General features: G+C 35.9%; 1 protein-coding gene across 6 annotated transcripts in view; it reads left to right on the plus strand.

Annotated features, from left to right (window-relative positions):
* Positions 1–13,105, plus strand: part of LOC134541466 (lethal(2) giant larvae protein homolog 1) — a 57,191-nt gene extending 44,086 nt beyond the window's left edge. For 2 of the 6 annotated variants that reach the window (XM_063384944.1, XM_063384946.1), the window contains exons 20-21: positions 6,096–6,154; positions 12,144–13,105. In XM_063384944.1, coding sequence (XP_063241014.1) covers positions 6,096–6,154; positions 12,144–12,221 — 137 coding nt within the window. In that variant the 3' untranslated portion in view covers positions 12,222–13,105. Of the gene's footprint in view, positions 1–6,095; positions 6,155–10,658; positions 10,779–12,143 lie in introns of all 6 variants that reach the window. The other 4 variants (XM_063384947.1, XM_063384948.1, XR_010076638.1 and 1 more) reach the window with 3 other exon arrangements.
* Positions 13,106–14,237: the final 1,132 nt, after the last annotated feature.

Consider the following 14,237-nt stretch of genomic DNA (forward strand, 5'->3'; position numbering starts at 1 on the left):
CATATTAGTTAAGTGTTTTTGGTCTGTTTATTAAAAGCTTGGAAGTGTCGTGGTGTCACGCGTAATGGAAGTTTTGCACTGTGAGACATCTCCGTGTTGTTTAACGCTGGAGGAGAATGTAATTAATTACCGGAATGTAATTTAAATGGGAAAATTTCGGCTGAACCATTGTAAGTATCCGTGAATGTCGCAGTTTATCTGCCAATTCTTTAACTCCTCGAATATCACGTTTGTGTACAAAACTAAATTAAAGCTATATTTGAGATTATTGGTATTTATGTGTATATAGTTTTCAAATATTTAGAATTCCTCAATAATAGATGCTGATTTATAAAATCATATTTGGTAGTTTTGGAAAAAGTAGAGGCTAAATTTTCGACCCCCCTAGCAATTGATACATGGTCACCTGCTGCTCCAGATAAAACATCAAATTTTGTTGGAGTTGGTGGTGTTTCATCGTGCGTCGTAATGTGCTCCTGGGGTGATGCGGCATGAATCGTCACTTGCAAATAAGATTAACAAATTTTATCTTCATGTAATGCTCGTAAGTGAACACTTATTGGAATAAAACAGGTACAAAAATATTTTTTTTTTACATGCCAGTTGTTGCAAAGCCAGCATGTTTGCTACTAAACATTTATTTCCATCGGTTTTTTTATTTTTTTATTTTTTTTTGCATCTCGTTGTAATATAGCTTTTGTTTAATTTTTTGAGAAATGTAAGAATAATTATACTTTTGCTTGTTTATGTTGCGGAATTGCTAGGCGGCATATAGTTAAACAATTTTTATGTTATAAACGGCTAGTAGTTGGCTGGTGGGAAATGTACTCGATACGCTACTTACTTGCATATTTCTGTTTTAAAGGCGCCATTTCTAAAGCTTGAACAAGTTGTATCCCGTAGAAGGTTTTTATTTATTTATTTATTTATTTATTTATTTATATATTTATTGTATAGTTCAGAACTGATTTATCCATGTTTCTCATCATTATGTAATTCATCAGTGCAGCTGCTATTGTTTATGGTTAAGTAAAAAAAAAACTTTGCTGCGAAAGTCTTTTGAATATTTTTTTTTTAATGAACCTCTTTGTAAAGAGTCCTTAACTGCAGTAATTGCAAGATTGCGTCATTTTCAGAACTTTGTGTGTATTGTCGCATATTTCTTTCATACCTGTTACATTCTCGCAAGCACGATTGGTAGGTGTGAAGGATCGGGTGGCAAAATGTTTTACTGTCATTAAAAAAAAATTGTCAAGTGCAAGAGGTTAGGTGGGAAGCGGAGGGGGGATAACAAGTAAAGTATAAGTCAGACAACTGACGATTACAAAAAAAATATTAAGTTCCCCCCCCCTTTTTTTTACTTTTAAAAAAGGTACCTTTAGCAAGGGGCAGGAATTATGCTATGCTACATTGAGCACTTGCATTCTTATGCACTTGCATACTTGCTTACTTCTGCACTCACATACTTGCACACTTCTGCACTCACATACTTGTGCTCTTGCTTACTTGCATACTTGCTCAATTGCCCTCTAGTTCACTCGCATACCTGCTCACTAGCATACTTACGCAATCTGACACATGCACACACATTTATACACTACATTTTCAACAGCAGCTTTTTTGGTGCCACTGTCTTGTCGGCGAAGTGATTTGCGTTACGTTTTCGAAACGGCAAGCTGCAGTTGGAAGAGTTTTACGGCTGTAGTTCGAAAAAAGCAGTGTGTCAGAAAGCAAAGAATGCTGCGATATACCGTAGTCGCCAGGGAGGGTGAAAAAGGAGGTGAGGGGTGGCTTGGCCAATAGCCAGTGAGCTGACTCCCCCCTCCACCTCATGGCATTCCGGAGTGTTATCCTGTCTCATTCGTCACACCTGCTGACCCCCCTTCCCCCCCCCTCCCTCCCAAGCAAGAGGCTCAGAAAGCCCCTAAACAAGCGCGGTCTAAAGTGGCACAAGTGATGCAGTTACGAGGCCGTGTGTGTGTGTGTGGTTTTTCAAGTAAGCTGTTCCCATCGCTGTGTAAGGTAACAATATTCCAGTGGGCGAGATACAAGCTTGCGATTATGATGCGACCCCCCACTTTTTAGGTTTTAGCAGTTGTGGTAAAATACCATCACGTTATAATCAGGTAAATACGGTATGCTTTCGTATTGATTACATTTCATTTACCTTATCTTTGTTGTTGGAATGCAGTAGAAAGTATTTTAATTCATCATTTCCCAGACCACGTTCATGCTGGTGAATGATTTTAATGGATAATTGAGTGTCAGTGTACAGTATAACTCTCTTAAGAAAATTGCAACCAAAATAAAAAATTTAGCATTTGACCTATAAATAAATACATACACTATTACTTTTTAATAAGTTTCCCTATTAATGAGTCAAAATTTTTAAGTTCCTCGAGAAAATTTGTGTTGTGGTATTACTGTAATGTCAACACAGGTATTTAAAACAAGTTGTAACAAGGTGATTCATAGAAATAAAAAATATTAAATAAGCATTTGTCTTTTTTAGAAAAAAAAAATCATTGTGGGAATATACTAGTGAAATGAAACCCGCTATATATCAGGAAACATTCTACTGAAATGCAAACTGATAGTAACTATAAACTCTGTGCTAACTAAAAATGTCGGTAAACGGTAACGCTATAATGCGACGTGGCGAATGGAAATCACCCGAAAAACTCTGAATGGGATTGACTCTATGGGTGTTCATTCATAGAGTGTGCCGAACCATAGAATGCTAGAATAAAGACATTCCACTAGACTGCCAGATTAAAAACATATAATGTAACTTCAGATTATGGGGCTTGATGAAAAGCGTGTGTTTTGTGTCTAAAATGTTTCCTGCACTGGTAAACGCAGTATGCTATCCTTGCTTCTGTGGTTTTTTCCCCTCTCTGAACTAACGCTGGTAATGCATACTAAACGTAGATTCTAAGGAATGTATAACATTTTTAACAATTTACCCTTTTTTATAATTGTAAAAAAAAAAAAAAAAAATTGTAGTTTTATGTTGAAAATGTTTCCCTGAAAGTTTTACTAAGTACAAAAATTTTTAAGGTTGATGTTTATTTTATTATTTTACTACACAATACATGTACATAACACTTTGAAATAATTAACACTATAACAGTGATATTTATATTTTATTTAAGTGTTAGTGGCATCTTTTGAAAGTGGTGTGTGAGGAAGTGTAGGTAAGTATCGTAACATATTAAATTGTGATTTTTGTTATTGTTTTTTTTTTTTTTTTTTTTTAAATTTTATTATTCTTAAGTAGTTTATTTAAAACAGTTGAATAGCTGCACGACAATATGTTATTTACCTATGTCTCTAGAATGGCATAACTTCTTAAGGGGCCCGCTTGTCTAGCAGAACTATTGACTCATTTTTGTTTGAAGCCTTCAAATTTTGTGGCAGTTAATGATCATTGTGTGTTTTAACCTATATGCCTATGTCACATCAGAGATGAACGTTGTTATGGTCACTACATTACATTTTGAGGATCCATTTCTTGAATAGCTACCTGTGGCATCAGGTTTGTAAGGCCGAGCGTGCATTTTATTGGTCAGAAACGGACAACTATATCAATTCACCTCACATATATACTGGGTGTATAGGTATAGTAATGGGTGAGATGGATAAAGGCCGATACCAATCCAATTACTGAAGCTTTTTTTTGCAAAACCGGTTCAATACTTTTTGTAAGTAATCACAGTGCAAGTCTCCAAAAATGCAATATTTTTAAGTACAAACAAACAGGTAAATTGAAATTTGGGTGACATTTGAAAGGATGAAATTATTGTACTTCTACTTCTTGCATGGGTTTTCAATTTCTCAAGTATCGGTTGGAAACAATTTTATCTGAAATCCGGAAAAAAAAATAAAATAAAATTGGGAATATCGGCCGATGCCTATGCCGAAACGATTAATTTGATACGTTGCTAGTATAAAATGCAGGAGAAAACTACACATTTACTCGCAGGACGTATAGAGGAGGCAGGAATGTCTAGGAATGCAAGTCTGAAAATGTTTCCGTTCATCTGTAGAGCCATTACTGTGAACTAGGAGAGGATGTACGGCTATCTTGAGTATGTCACACAACACACCCTACACGAGTAGCAGGAATGCATGCCCCGGATGTGTCGGATCCTGCGTGCATTATGCCTTAACTACACTCAGTTCACCGTAGAATCTCCCATCCTGAGTTTTCAGCCTGCGTTTAGATGGGCGTTGGCTGTCCCTTTCCCGTGTACAGTTTCAGCCATTAGCTCTGTCCCTTGTTTCTGTGTACACCTCACAGAGCACACAACTTTATAAAGTAATGATTTTTTTTTTTTTTATGTTTGTGAAAGATTGTATTTTTTGAAGGAAAATTTGGAATGATAATTTTGGAAATATAACATGTTGTATTTCATCAAAAGCATCATCTGAAAATATTAAAAAAATTTTACTTGTAAGGAGACTTAACTGAAGGACACCATCTTGGATCTTCGTCTCCTGACTTTTCTGCAGAACTCATCATCCAAGGCCAAGTTGTGCTTGTGGCACCTCGTTGCACGTTCTGACGACACAGGGCGTTTTCTAGCGCCGCTCTGTCTTCTGCCGATTTCTTCCCCGTCAGACGGTCACAATGCTCTGGCGTTACGTCTTATGTCTATACGTAATCTTCTTAACGTTTCTCGTTCCTCAGCGTCTGACTGATCCGTAAATCTCCCGATGCGTCTTCCGCTTCCATGTAAACCGCGCTTCTTTAAGTCTGGTTCTGTCTCTAATTTTTTCTGGTGTCTTGTCTATCTCATTTCTGCAGTGACACGGGAGTCAGTGGCTTTTGTAGTCTTCCGCTACCGCGGCCTTGTTTAATCAGCTGGCGCAACATGTCGCAACCAATCGGAACACAGTATTCAGAAATATCTGCATTGCAGATAATGGTGTAGCGTTCCGTGGGTTCCATCTGCGCTGGTTGCCTGTCCATCAGGTATGCCACCAGGAGTCTCTGAACTGGCTACGAGTGTGATGCCGCTGGTCACAAAACACCACTTTATCTTACAACTTTAAAATTCAACATTAGGAGCCCTGCCTACCTGGACACAGCTTCAGAAGTAAACACCCGATTTAAAAAAATGCTCAAGATTTACCAGTGGGGTCTATTCACGAAAATCATTTAAGAATACGCTGAGGGTGGATGATTAGTTCAGTTTCCGTATTTCATTTTTAAACTGAATTTTAGGAGAGTGAAAATGGCTGGAACGCATGTTTTCAGGATAATTGTAGTCTTGAAATGTCCGGTAAAGATTCTTGGAAGCACTTAAGGGACTTGCATTACACATTTATCTTCATTTCTCTGCTATACAATGTTACGGTCGCCGCTCATACGCACTGGGAGAAGACTGCGCGCCAGTCCAGAGGAGACACCGCGCTAGAAGCACCAGCGAGCGTCCTACTTATCATCCCGTGTCACTAACGAAAATACATCGTTGACTAGGCGGGCCCCTTAATCACGGTTCTGTGACTTGTTTTAGAACATAAAACAGTATTTGATTTTGATGGACACTGGTAGCTGGAATTATAGTTGTCCCAGAGTAACTTGCATGTATGTACCTTCGGTATTCTCGATCTACAAACCATGTTGCGTAGTTGCCAACGCTAATCATTCGAGATACTCGTGCTCTGAATATAGTAATGACTATTAGATGAAACAGCATTAAGGTTTTTATGAATTATTACCTAAACCACTTGTTCTTTGCAGTATGCATGTAACATTTCAGCTGTAACACAGTGATACTTCATTATCAATAACTTACGTGTTTAATAGATCACTGAACCTATACTAGCTGATATCAATATGATATCCTTTTTTTTATTCAATCTGATGCTACACCATATTCATTGTTTTATTGCTTCATTTAGGAGTATGTAATTTATTGCTTGTATTTTATTTTGGTGTTTCGTGTCGTGAGTAATACGTTTACCTGGACGCCGAGTTGACTCGAAGGCAGCGTTTGGCAGCTACGCAGTGGGGGTTGTGTTTAATGCTTGCTCTGTCGTGCCCTGTTTGCCCCGTACATTGACCTGATGTTGTGTTGTCTCCTCAGTAGCTGTTGTTGATTTCCCTCCGGCAGACGGGCCGTCCAACACACACGTTTTAAACGAGGTTAGAATGGTTGATTACTACCAACTTCTTTTATTCCTTGGGATTTTTTTTCTGCTTATTTGCTTGTTATTTTGGAAGCTAACATTGCATCTCTCAAGTTACTGCTGCAATATTCTTAGCATAGTCTTTATTAACAACCTTTGCCAACTGATAAAGGAAGCCAAACATGTCTAGCAAATAATTGTGTTTATTTTTTCTTTATTATATTTAATGTTGTACTTGTTATTTTAATGTAAACACCAGTACATACCATATTTTTTTTCATGTGAAATATTTAAGCAGCCCTATATTACAAATTTTTATCAAGGTTAATAAATAACATGGCAATAAAGTCACTGTAAATGATGTGCAATATAAAGAATGAAATGATTGTATTGAAGCTTATAGATTATCCTTATTATATGTTTTTTTATTAAATTTTGGAAGTATTTTATAATGGCTCTTTTATATGATTTAATTGATTTTAAAGCTAATTCTGTGTACTTATATTAAACTTGAGATAGCTTTAAATTTGAGGTCGTAAATTCAAGGCTACCTTGGAATTGAGGTCGTCTTAATTTTTGAGGTTGCCTTATATTTGATGTTCTCTTAAATTTGAGGTGGTCTTAGAATCGAGGTGGTCTTAAATTAACAGTCATGTTAAATTTTAGGTCCTGTTAATTATTGTGTTAAATTCAGGTAGTCTTAAACTGGAGGTGTTTTTGTGTTTTAAATTCTATTACTTTCAAAACCACCTAATATTTGAAGCCGTAAAAATATTCTATTCGATGCTTATAGCATCCTAGGTTTGTAAATTTAAGGTTGTTTTGCATTTTAATTCATGTTAGAAAGCCATTCCAGTAATGTAATATTTTGCATTGAGATTGCAGTTATTTTTGAACATGTAGAATTTCACTCCGTTGCACCTTTAGTATTTTCTTTCCTCCTTTAGTGCTTTGGAGAATTTTAAAACATAGGTAATATATTCAGTTATATTATGTATTATAATGATATTACAAGCATTAAAAGATACAGGGCATGAAAACGCCACACAAAAACATATAGAATATACTAAATTTTCAAAACGTTTCTCAAATTATCAATATCATGATTAACTTCATCAGGATTAAAGAAGACACTGTATACTCTACTTATGTACTCACAAAGTACACTGTGTGTTGTGTACACTCCTGATGGCCACAGTGTAGTTAAAAAGTTTGAGTAATTTTTGTTGTTTTTATGTGTTTGGTGTGAGTATATTTCTTGTCCTGTCTCTTCCAATGAAACACATTTATGCAGTCATTTAAAGGCTGTTTGGCTCCTTTAAGATTTGAACATTTTGAATTAGTAACCTTGTTCACTCTTACCTGACATTTAATGTCAACAAATATGCGTGATAAACAAGTTAAATTTTTTAAAAAAAATTTGGTTAGTACAAGCATTAAGACTATGATGAAAAAGAATCTTCCAACTTTATTGCACGATGAACCACAGAAACAAACTTTGCTCAAGGAAAAGGACCCTCAGGAAGCATTGTCTGTGATATTTTCAGAAATACAGTTTGTAACAAATGTTGTGGGTTGAAAATAGTGCGTAGGGATGTCGAACACGAAAAAATTTTATTTCAGAATTCAGCTAAGAGTGAACGAAGAATAGTGGTTGGTGTTTATTGGGTTAGCGAATTACTAATTTTTTTTTTAGCAACGCCATTTTTTTATTTTTTTATTTTTTTTATTAGCAAATACAGGATGTCCACATCTGGAAATCAGGGAAAGGCGGGGAAGTTGTAATTCGTCATGGAAATTCCCTAGTGATGATAATTTGAGGGGAAATGTCATGCTCCAGTCCAGAGTATGAAAGCATTTCGTCACCTTATAAAATGGTATAGGCCAGGTTCTGTTTGAAATTAAAAAAAAAAGTGCAGAGGAAACTAGGTCAGCTGTGGTAATGATGGCGGCTGGGTTTTCCTTATTTTTTTCTAGCAATTTATTTATTTATTTATTTATTTATTTATTGATTTATTGATTTAGTCTGCAAAATATGCAATTTGAGTCAGGGCAAGCCAGGGACATTTGATTACAGATTTGTGTGGACACCCTGATATAAAAAAAAATTTTGTTTGTTGAATTTCAACAGTTGATTAATAAATATGAAAAATTATATGGGAATCCCATTTAATAGTGTTGCATTTTTAAATTTGTGGATATTTCACTGAAATGCACATATGTTTATGGCTTAATGTACTATTTTTTTTATATTTTAATTGCTGTTTATTAGTATAGTAATTTTTGCACGAATGTGTTGTATGTTTGCGTTAGAAAGTTTCCCGTTTTGGCATTTCATAAACGGGATTTCTAAAGACATTGTCAGCTGTAGTGCAGATGAATAGCATAATTAGCTAGCATACTCTAACACATTAATACACTAATAATTTGATAATTTTCTGTAATATGCTTGAAAAGTTTAGATGATAGAAAAGCCAGTAAGTATTTTTTAAAGCGAATCAAAAAATTTAAGTGATGTATGTCGGCATCAGTCGGCTATCTTGTCTTTGTGTTCGAAGTTTTTAATGAATTTGAGTGCAGCAATTCCTCGTCTTACAAAAGTATAACGTTTTTGAACGTATTGCTTAGTCAATATTGGACCAAAATTAAAATAAGTGTAACTATTTGACATTAAATATAAAACCTTGAACATTAAACAAAAAAAATTACTTTATTATTGCTCATTTTACCTACTATGTGAAGAATGTTGGTGAATGTAAACTATGGAAATTCTACCATTGATTACAAAATTATGAATTACCTGGTTGGACTGGGTCGAACATTGTCTTCGTAAGAAGTCGTGGCTTTATACTGATTATAATATGATGAAATGATGTTTAGTAATGAAACAGTAATAACTGTTAGGGTTGTATCTGTTCTAATGACATATCAAAGATTGTAGATAGCATAGCTTCAGGAGCAACTTAATGAAGCATGCAGCACTTGGCAAGAAAGTGTTTTAGTTTATAAGGAAATACATATATTGTTTAGTAATAAAGCACTAAAATTTTTATTGTCAGATATGCATGTTCCTGCTATAATTTTTTTTTTCCAGACATTAGGATGAACATAATAAGTATCATCATGGTAAATTGCATAAACAAATCAGATTTTCCCAATTACAGAAAATTCGGGAAAATTAAAAGAAGTTAGAATTGGTTAGTGAAAGCAGGAAATTCACTGGAATTCCTGGAAAAGTCTTGGGTTCCCAGGTGATAGCATTTTGAGGAGAAAATGTCGTTCTCCATTCTGCCATCACCCAGTTGGGTTTTTAATGCATGGTCATAAGAATATCAAAATAAGTTATAAGAACCATGGGTGATAGTTAAGTTCCAGTTTGGCTTGAAAATATAATTTCTAAATAGTTTGTTTCAAATATTCCGGAAGAGGGACTCTGGAACCTTCTGTTCTCTGGGAGTTATTCCATACGTCCGGCAAGGCACGACAAAATCCAGGACCGCCCCTGCAGGGCGTTTTTGAGTTATAGTTGGCAGCACTGTTGTGTAATGACGAGTTGATTGGTTCGGGGGCCGGTTTGAATGCCCGGCCATCACATGAGCGTACTAGGCAAGAGATTCTGCAATGGCATCCCGTTGCATAATTCCAAATCTGTTAGAACTAGAAGTAACCAACTAAGAAAGAACAACATGTATGGATAGCTACGTACTGTATTTGTTTCCACTCATCGTTTCATTCCATAATTTAGGCTGTCGGTTTAGTTACTGTAACTGCAAGAATTAGTATTTTCTCTAATGTTTGTGCTACATTAAGGATGCTTTGTTATTGCCATGTTGAATTTAATAGTGATAGTCAGTTACAAATGTTGCAAATTTTTTGTGATTTTTCAGTGTTTGTTTCTGAAACTTTTTTTTTTTTTACTATTGAATTTCAGCAGTATTTTGATGTATTCTCTGCATTTCTGAAACAATATTTTTTTCCCAAGGTAATGTATATTCACGTGAACTGATTTTATTTCTATTGATTAAAGAAAAAAAGTCTCCATGTTGTTTTATTTGAAGGGAATAAAGATGCATTTAATATTTAGTTTCAAGGTGGATTTACTTTTTTTTTTGTCTTATTATTACAATTTTTAGAGTATTAATATTTTCCCTTCTTTTTTTTTTTTATCCATTATGTATTGGATAATTTACATCCAGTAAACTAAAAATAATAATAGTAATTTGAATAATTATATGAGCTAGAGATATTCACGAATAATACTTTGTGTGTGGTAAATTATGGTCAAATTGTATTTTATATTTTAATTGGAGTTTTGGTGTTATTTAGCATACAGTATACATATGAATATTTCAATCTATAGATTGTAACACTCATTTTGCCTCTATGGGTACCGGTACTAACTTTAAGATTATGAGTGTGATGTTTGGTGTTAGTGAATGCTAATAATAGTTTTTTATTTTATTTTATTGAGTTATTTTTGCTGATCTGTGATATTTCTTTTTTTCATGCGGGCATCCCAGTTGCCTTGAGTAAGTACTGTACGTGAGCAATATCGGCACTGTCGTAACGTCGTGAGGTCATCTCTGTGGTGGTGGTGCATGTTCCGTGTTCGTGTCGTGGTGTCGGTCTTTGTGTCGCATGTAAGAAACGTAATAACACAACTAACCCGAACTTCCTCTTTCCCCTTGAGCGAATTTCTTTTCTGTTGGCACAAGTGTGTGATGTTAAAAACCACACCAATCGTCTTGATAACGGGTCTGTAAATGTTGCATGTTTTGTGTAAGTTAAAAAAATAAAAAAAGTTCTAAACATGTCAAAGTGTAATCGTTGTTAACTGCATGCTCTGTAACATAAAAGCTATTGTTTCGCGGGTGTTTTTTTTTAACATCCGGTGTTAGTTTTTTTTTTTAAATATTCCTTATGCGCTATGATTTCCCCAACATTTATGTATTATTATTTCTGTTTATTAATAAAAAATTTGGTTTTGTTAATTTTTGTAATTACATGAGCACTAAAGAGGGGTGGGTTGGGGATCTATTTCACATTAGGAGATTTGTTTTGAAGTTAATTAGTACAGTATATTTATTTGAACCAGTTGTTCAGTGATGTTTTTTACTGTAGTACTAATTTCTGATATCAGTTCAAAAAGGTACAGTTGCAGGAAGTTATAACTAGAGGGTGGTCAACCTTTGGATATTAAGGACTAATTCCTTAGTGAATAGACATACCTTCTTTACCCCTGATTCCACCCATTCGAACTTAAACTCAAATATTAAAGAATAATATAAGACAAATCACAGTTCTCTTCTATAGCAACTGAAAAGTTTACATATTTTACAAACTCAAACTTAGGAAAAATAAAATCTTTTACTGTGAAAGGTTTTTAGTCCAGCAATTTCGACACAACAGTCGTGCCATGCATGTTAGCGACCTTACCGGATTATTGAAAGTCGATCTAAATTTTATTGAAACACCAAATGTGAAATTGTGAAATGTGACAGGCTAGAAAATAGGAAACACATCACTGAAATGAAAAGTGACGTACCGATAAACTCTGAGCTAACAGAAGATGTGGCAGCGCAGTGATATGACCTGGCAACTGTAATTCACCTAAAAAAATCACAATTCGAGCGGCTGAATCAGTTCCGGGCTACAAAATGTGCCGAACCATATGATGCCGGATTACAGAATTCATTGATTCACAGTATGCCTTTTTGCAGAACGTGGTGAACCATATGATGCCGGATCGCAGCATGTGTCGAACAATAGAATGCCAGATTACAGAATGTTCCGAACCATAGAATGCCGGATTATATAACGTGTTGAACCATAGAATGCTGGATTACTGAAATCTGCCGAACCGTAGGATGCTGGATTAAACACCTTTCACGGTGTCTTGTTTGGTGGCAATGTGTTCAGCAGTTGGGTGATGACTTCCTGCTGGTGGTGGCTCAGGGAGCCCCGTGCCGTGGCACGGCTCAGCGAGTGTCCGCTGTGTGTTCCAGATTAAGCTGCGCAAGGCTCCCCTGGCCAAGATGGAGGACTTGGAAGCCGAGGCGGCGACGAATCCGGCGGACGTGTAGCGAAGCAGCGGCAAGCCTCTCCCGGGCGGGGCGCGTTCGCACCGAGTGCCGCGCCCGCTCTCCCGGCCATCCGCCCCCCGTCGGTCTCTTCCCCTTCTCCCCCCCCCCCCAGCCCGGGGACGAAGGCTTCATCACCTCCCCCTCCCCCCCTCACCCCCCTCGTCCGTGTGGTCGAACATTCCAGTGACGTAGTCGTAGCGTCTAGTTGTTGTTCGCGTGCAGCTTTCGCGGTGGACTCCTCGCTTGGGCGATGCTTGTTGCGCGAGGACTCGGACACTCCGCTCGGGAAACAACTGGCAGCAGTATTTGCTCTTTTTCTTTTTTTTTTAAATTCGATAATGAGAACTGCAATGTGTTCATGCCTGTTCTACTTGCTGTGCATTTGATGTAGTGAGTTGTTAGCAATTTTTTTGCAAGAGAAAAAGAGTATTTTTTTTTTTATTTTATGAACAATATGCCTCAATATTTTTATCCTGTGTAGCTGTTTATTATTTTTTTTAATACTGTTCTACTTGTAAAAACTTATAACATAAAAATTTCAATTTAATCCTTTGGTGAAGGTGTTCTTGTGTTTCACGACATTTTAGCGGTGCGGCACTGTAGCAAAGAGGGAATGCATATCTGCATCTGTTTAACACGTCTGTCGCATGATTTAAATATGAGAGATGTCTGAAACTGTTTTAGAAGCTTTAGTTTACTTTACCACTTTCTGCAATGTGATATACTAATTGTAGAGGAAAAGAAAATATGCAATGCCATCAAGTTCATACTACTTCGTCCTTATAATTTATGAGAACTGATTTTTGTGTCTTGCAGAAAGTTTAAGGCATTATTTCCCTGTTGTAATGTTTTGAAATAAATACTTTTGTAAGTTATGCAGAAAAGTGTTTTTATTCTTAGAGCCAATGGTTTGTTAAAAAAAAAAGGGGGGGGGGGGGGGGGTTTGTCTGTAAAGTCGGTTTACGGACGATAATTTTATGTGATAACGTCATAGGAAAACATTGATGAAAAATTGCATTCTTTTTAATTTTCAAATATTATTTACAGTTTTTACAAATTTAATTTAAATAATTTGTTTAAATATAATCATGAACAATTAGTTAAAAAGTCCACCTTAATCTGTTTGATATTATAGAAAATTTTCTCGCAAGGTGGTTGGCCGGTTCTTGCATGCTCAGCTGAGGCGGAACGTGACAATGAGTCATGTTTTTTCATGCGTGCAGCCGGCGTTCATCGATTTATAAGACATTATCACGTCAAAAATCATGTTGACTTTTGGATGAGAATTTGTAACCTTCTTGGATAGTGCTTAGGTAATACTTAAATGAGTAAAGCACATAATTTAAAAAAAAACTACAAAGCATGCTTTCATCAGTTACACACTAAAAAGTTCGTAAATTATAGTTAGATTGTAACACAAAAAGCAGCCTTTGCTTTTTAACTTAGTCATTTAACAGACAATAAATAGATGTAACTAACGAAGTAGATAAACAGTTTATGGATGTTGATTACAACTTACTTCTAATTGCCATATCGATTTGAAACTTTGTAAGTATGTGTAATGGTGACCCTCATCACCAAGTGTATTATGTGACTCGTTAAAACATTTCAAATGAGCCCAAACTTGAGGGGTTCACTAGTAGCCATTGTTGCATTGTCATCTGGATTACAAAGGCTTGCCAAGTTTCAAATCGATACGACAATTAGAAGTAGGTTAAAATCAACGTCCAAGTTTTGTTCACACAGTTAGTTAGTTATTTAGTCATGTGATATTAAACTTTTGCTGCTCATGTATGTGTTTGAAGTATCTCTCTCTCTGTGTGTGTGTAAATAAACCTGCAAAGCCCCAAGCGGAACTCCAAGTAAGCTTCAGAAGTGCGCAGAGAAACCGCGGCAGAGTTAAGCCCCTCCAGCAGATCTCCCAGAGTTCCGTTGTTATTATTATTATTATTATTATTATTATTATTATTATTATTAGTTATTTGTTACCAGCAGATACAAGTGGGAAACAATTAC

This window comes from Bacillus rossius, chromosome 18 (assembly GCF_032445375.1).
Source record: "Bacillus rossius redtenbacheri isolate Brsri chromosome 18, Brsri_v3, whole genome shotgun sequence".
Taxonomy (NCBI): domain Eukaryota; kingdom Metazoa; phylum Arthropoda; class Insecta; order Phasmatodea; family Bacillidae; genus Bacillus; species Bacillus rossius.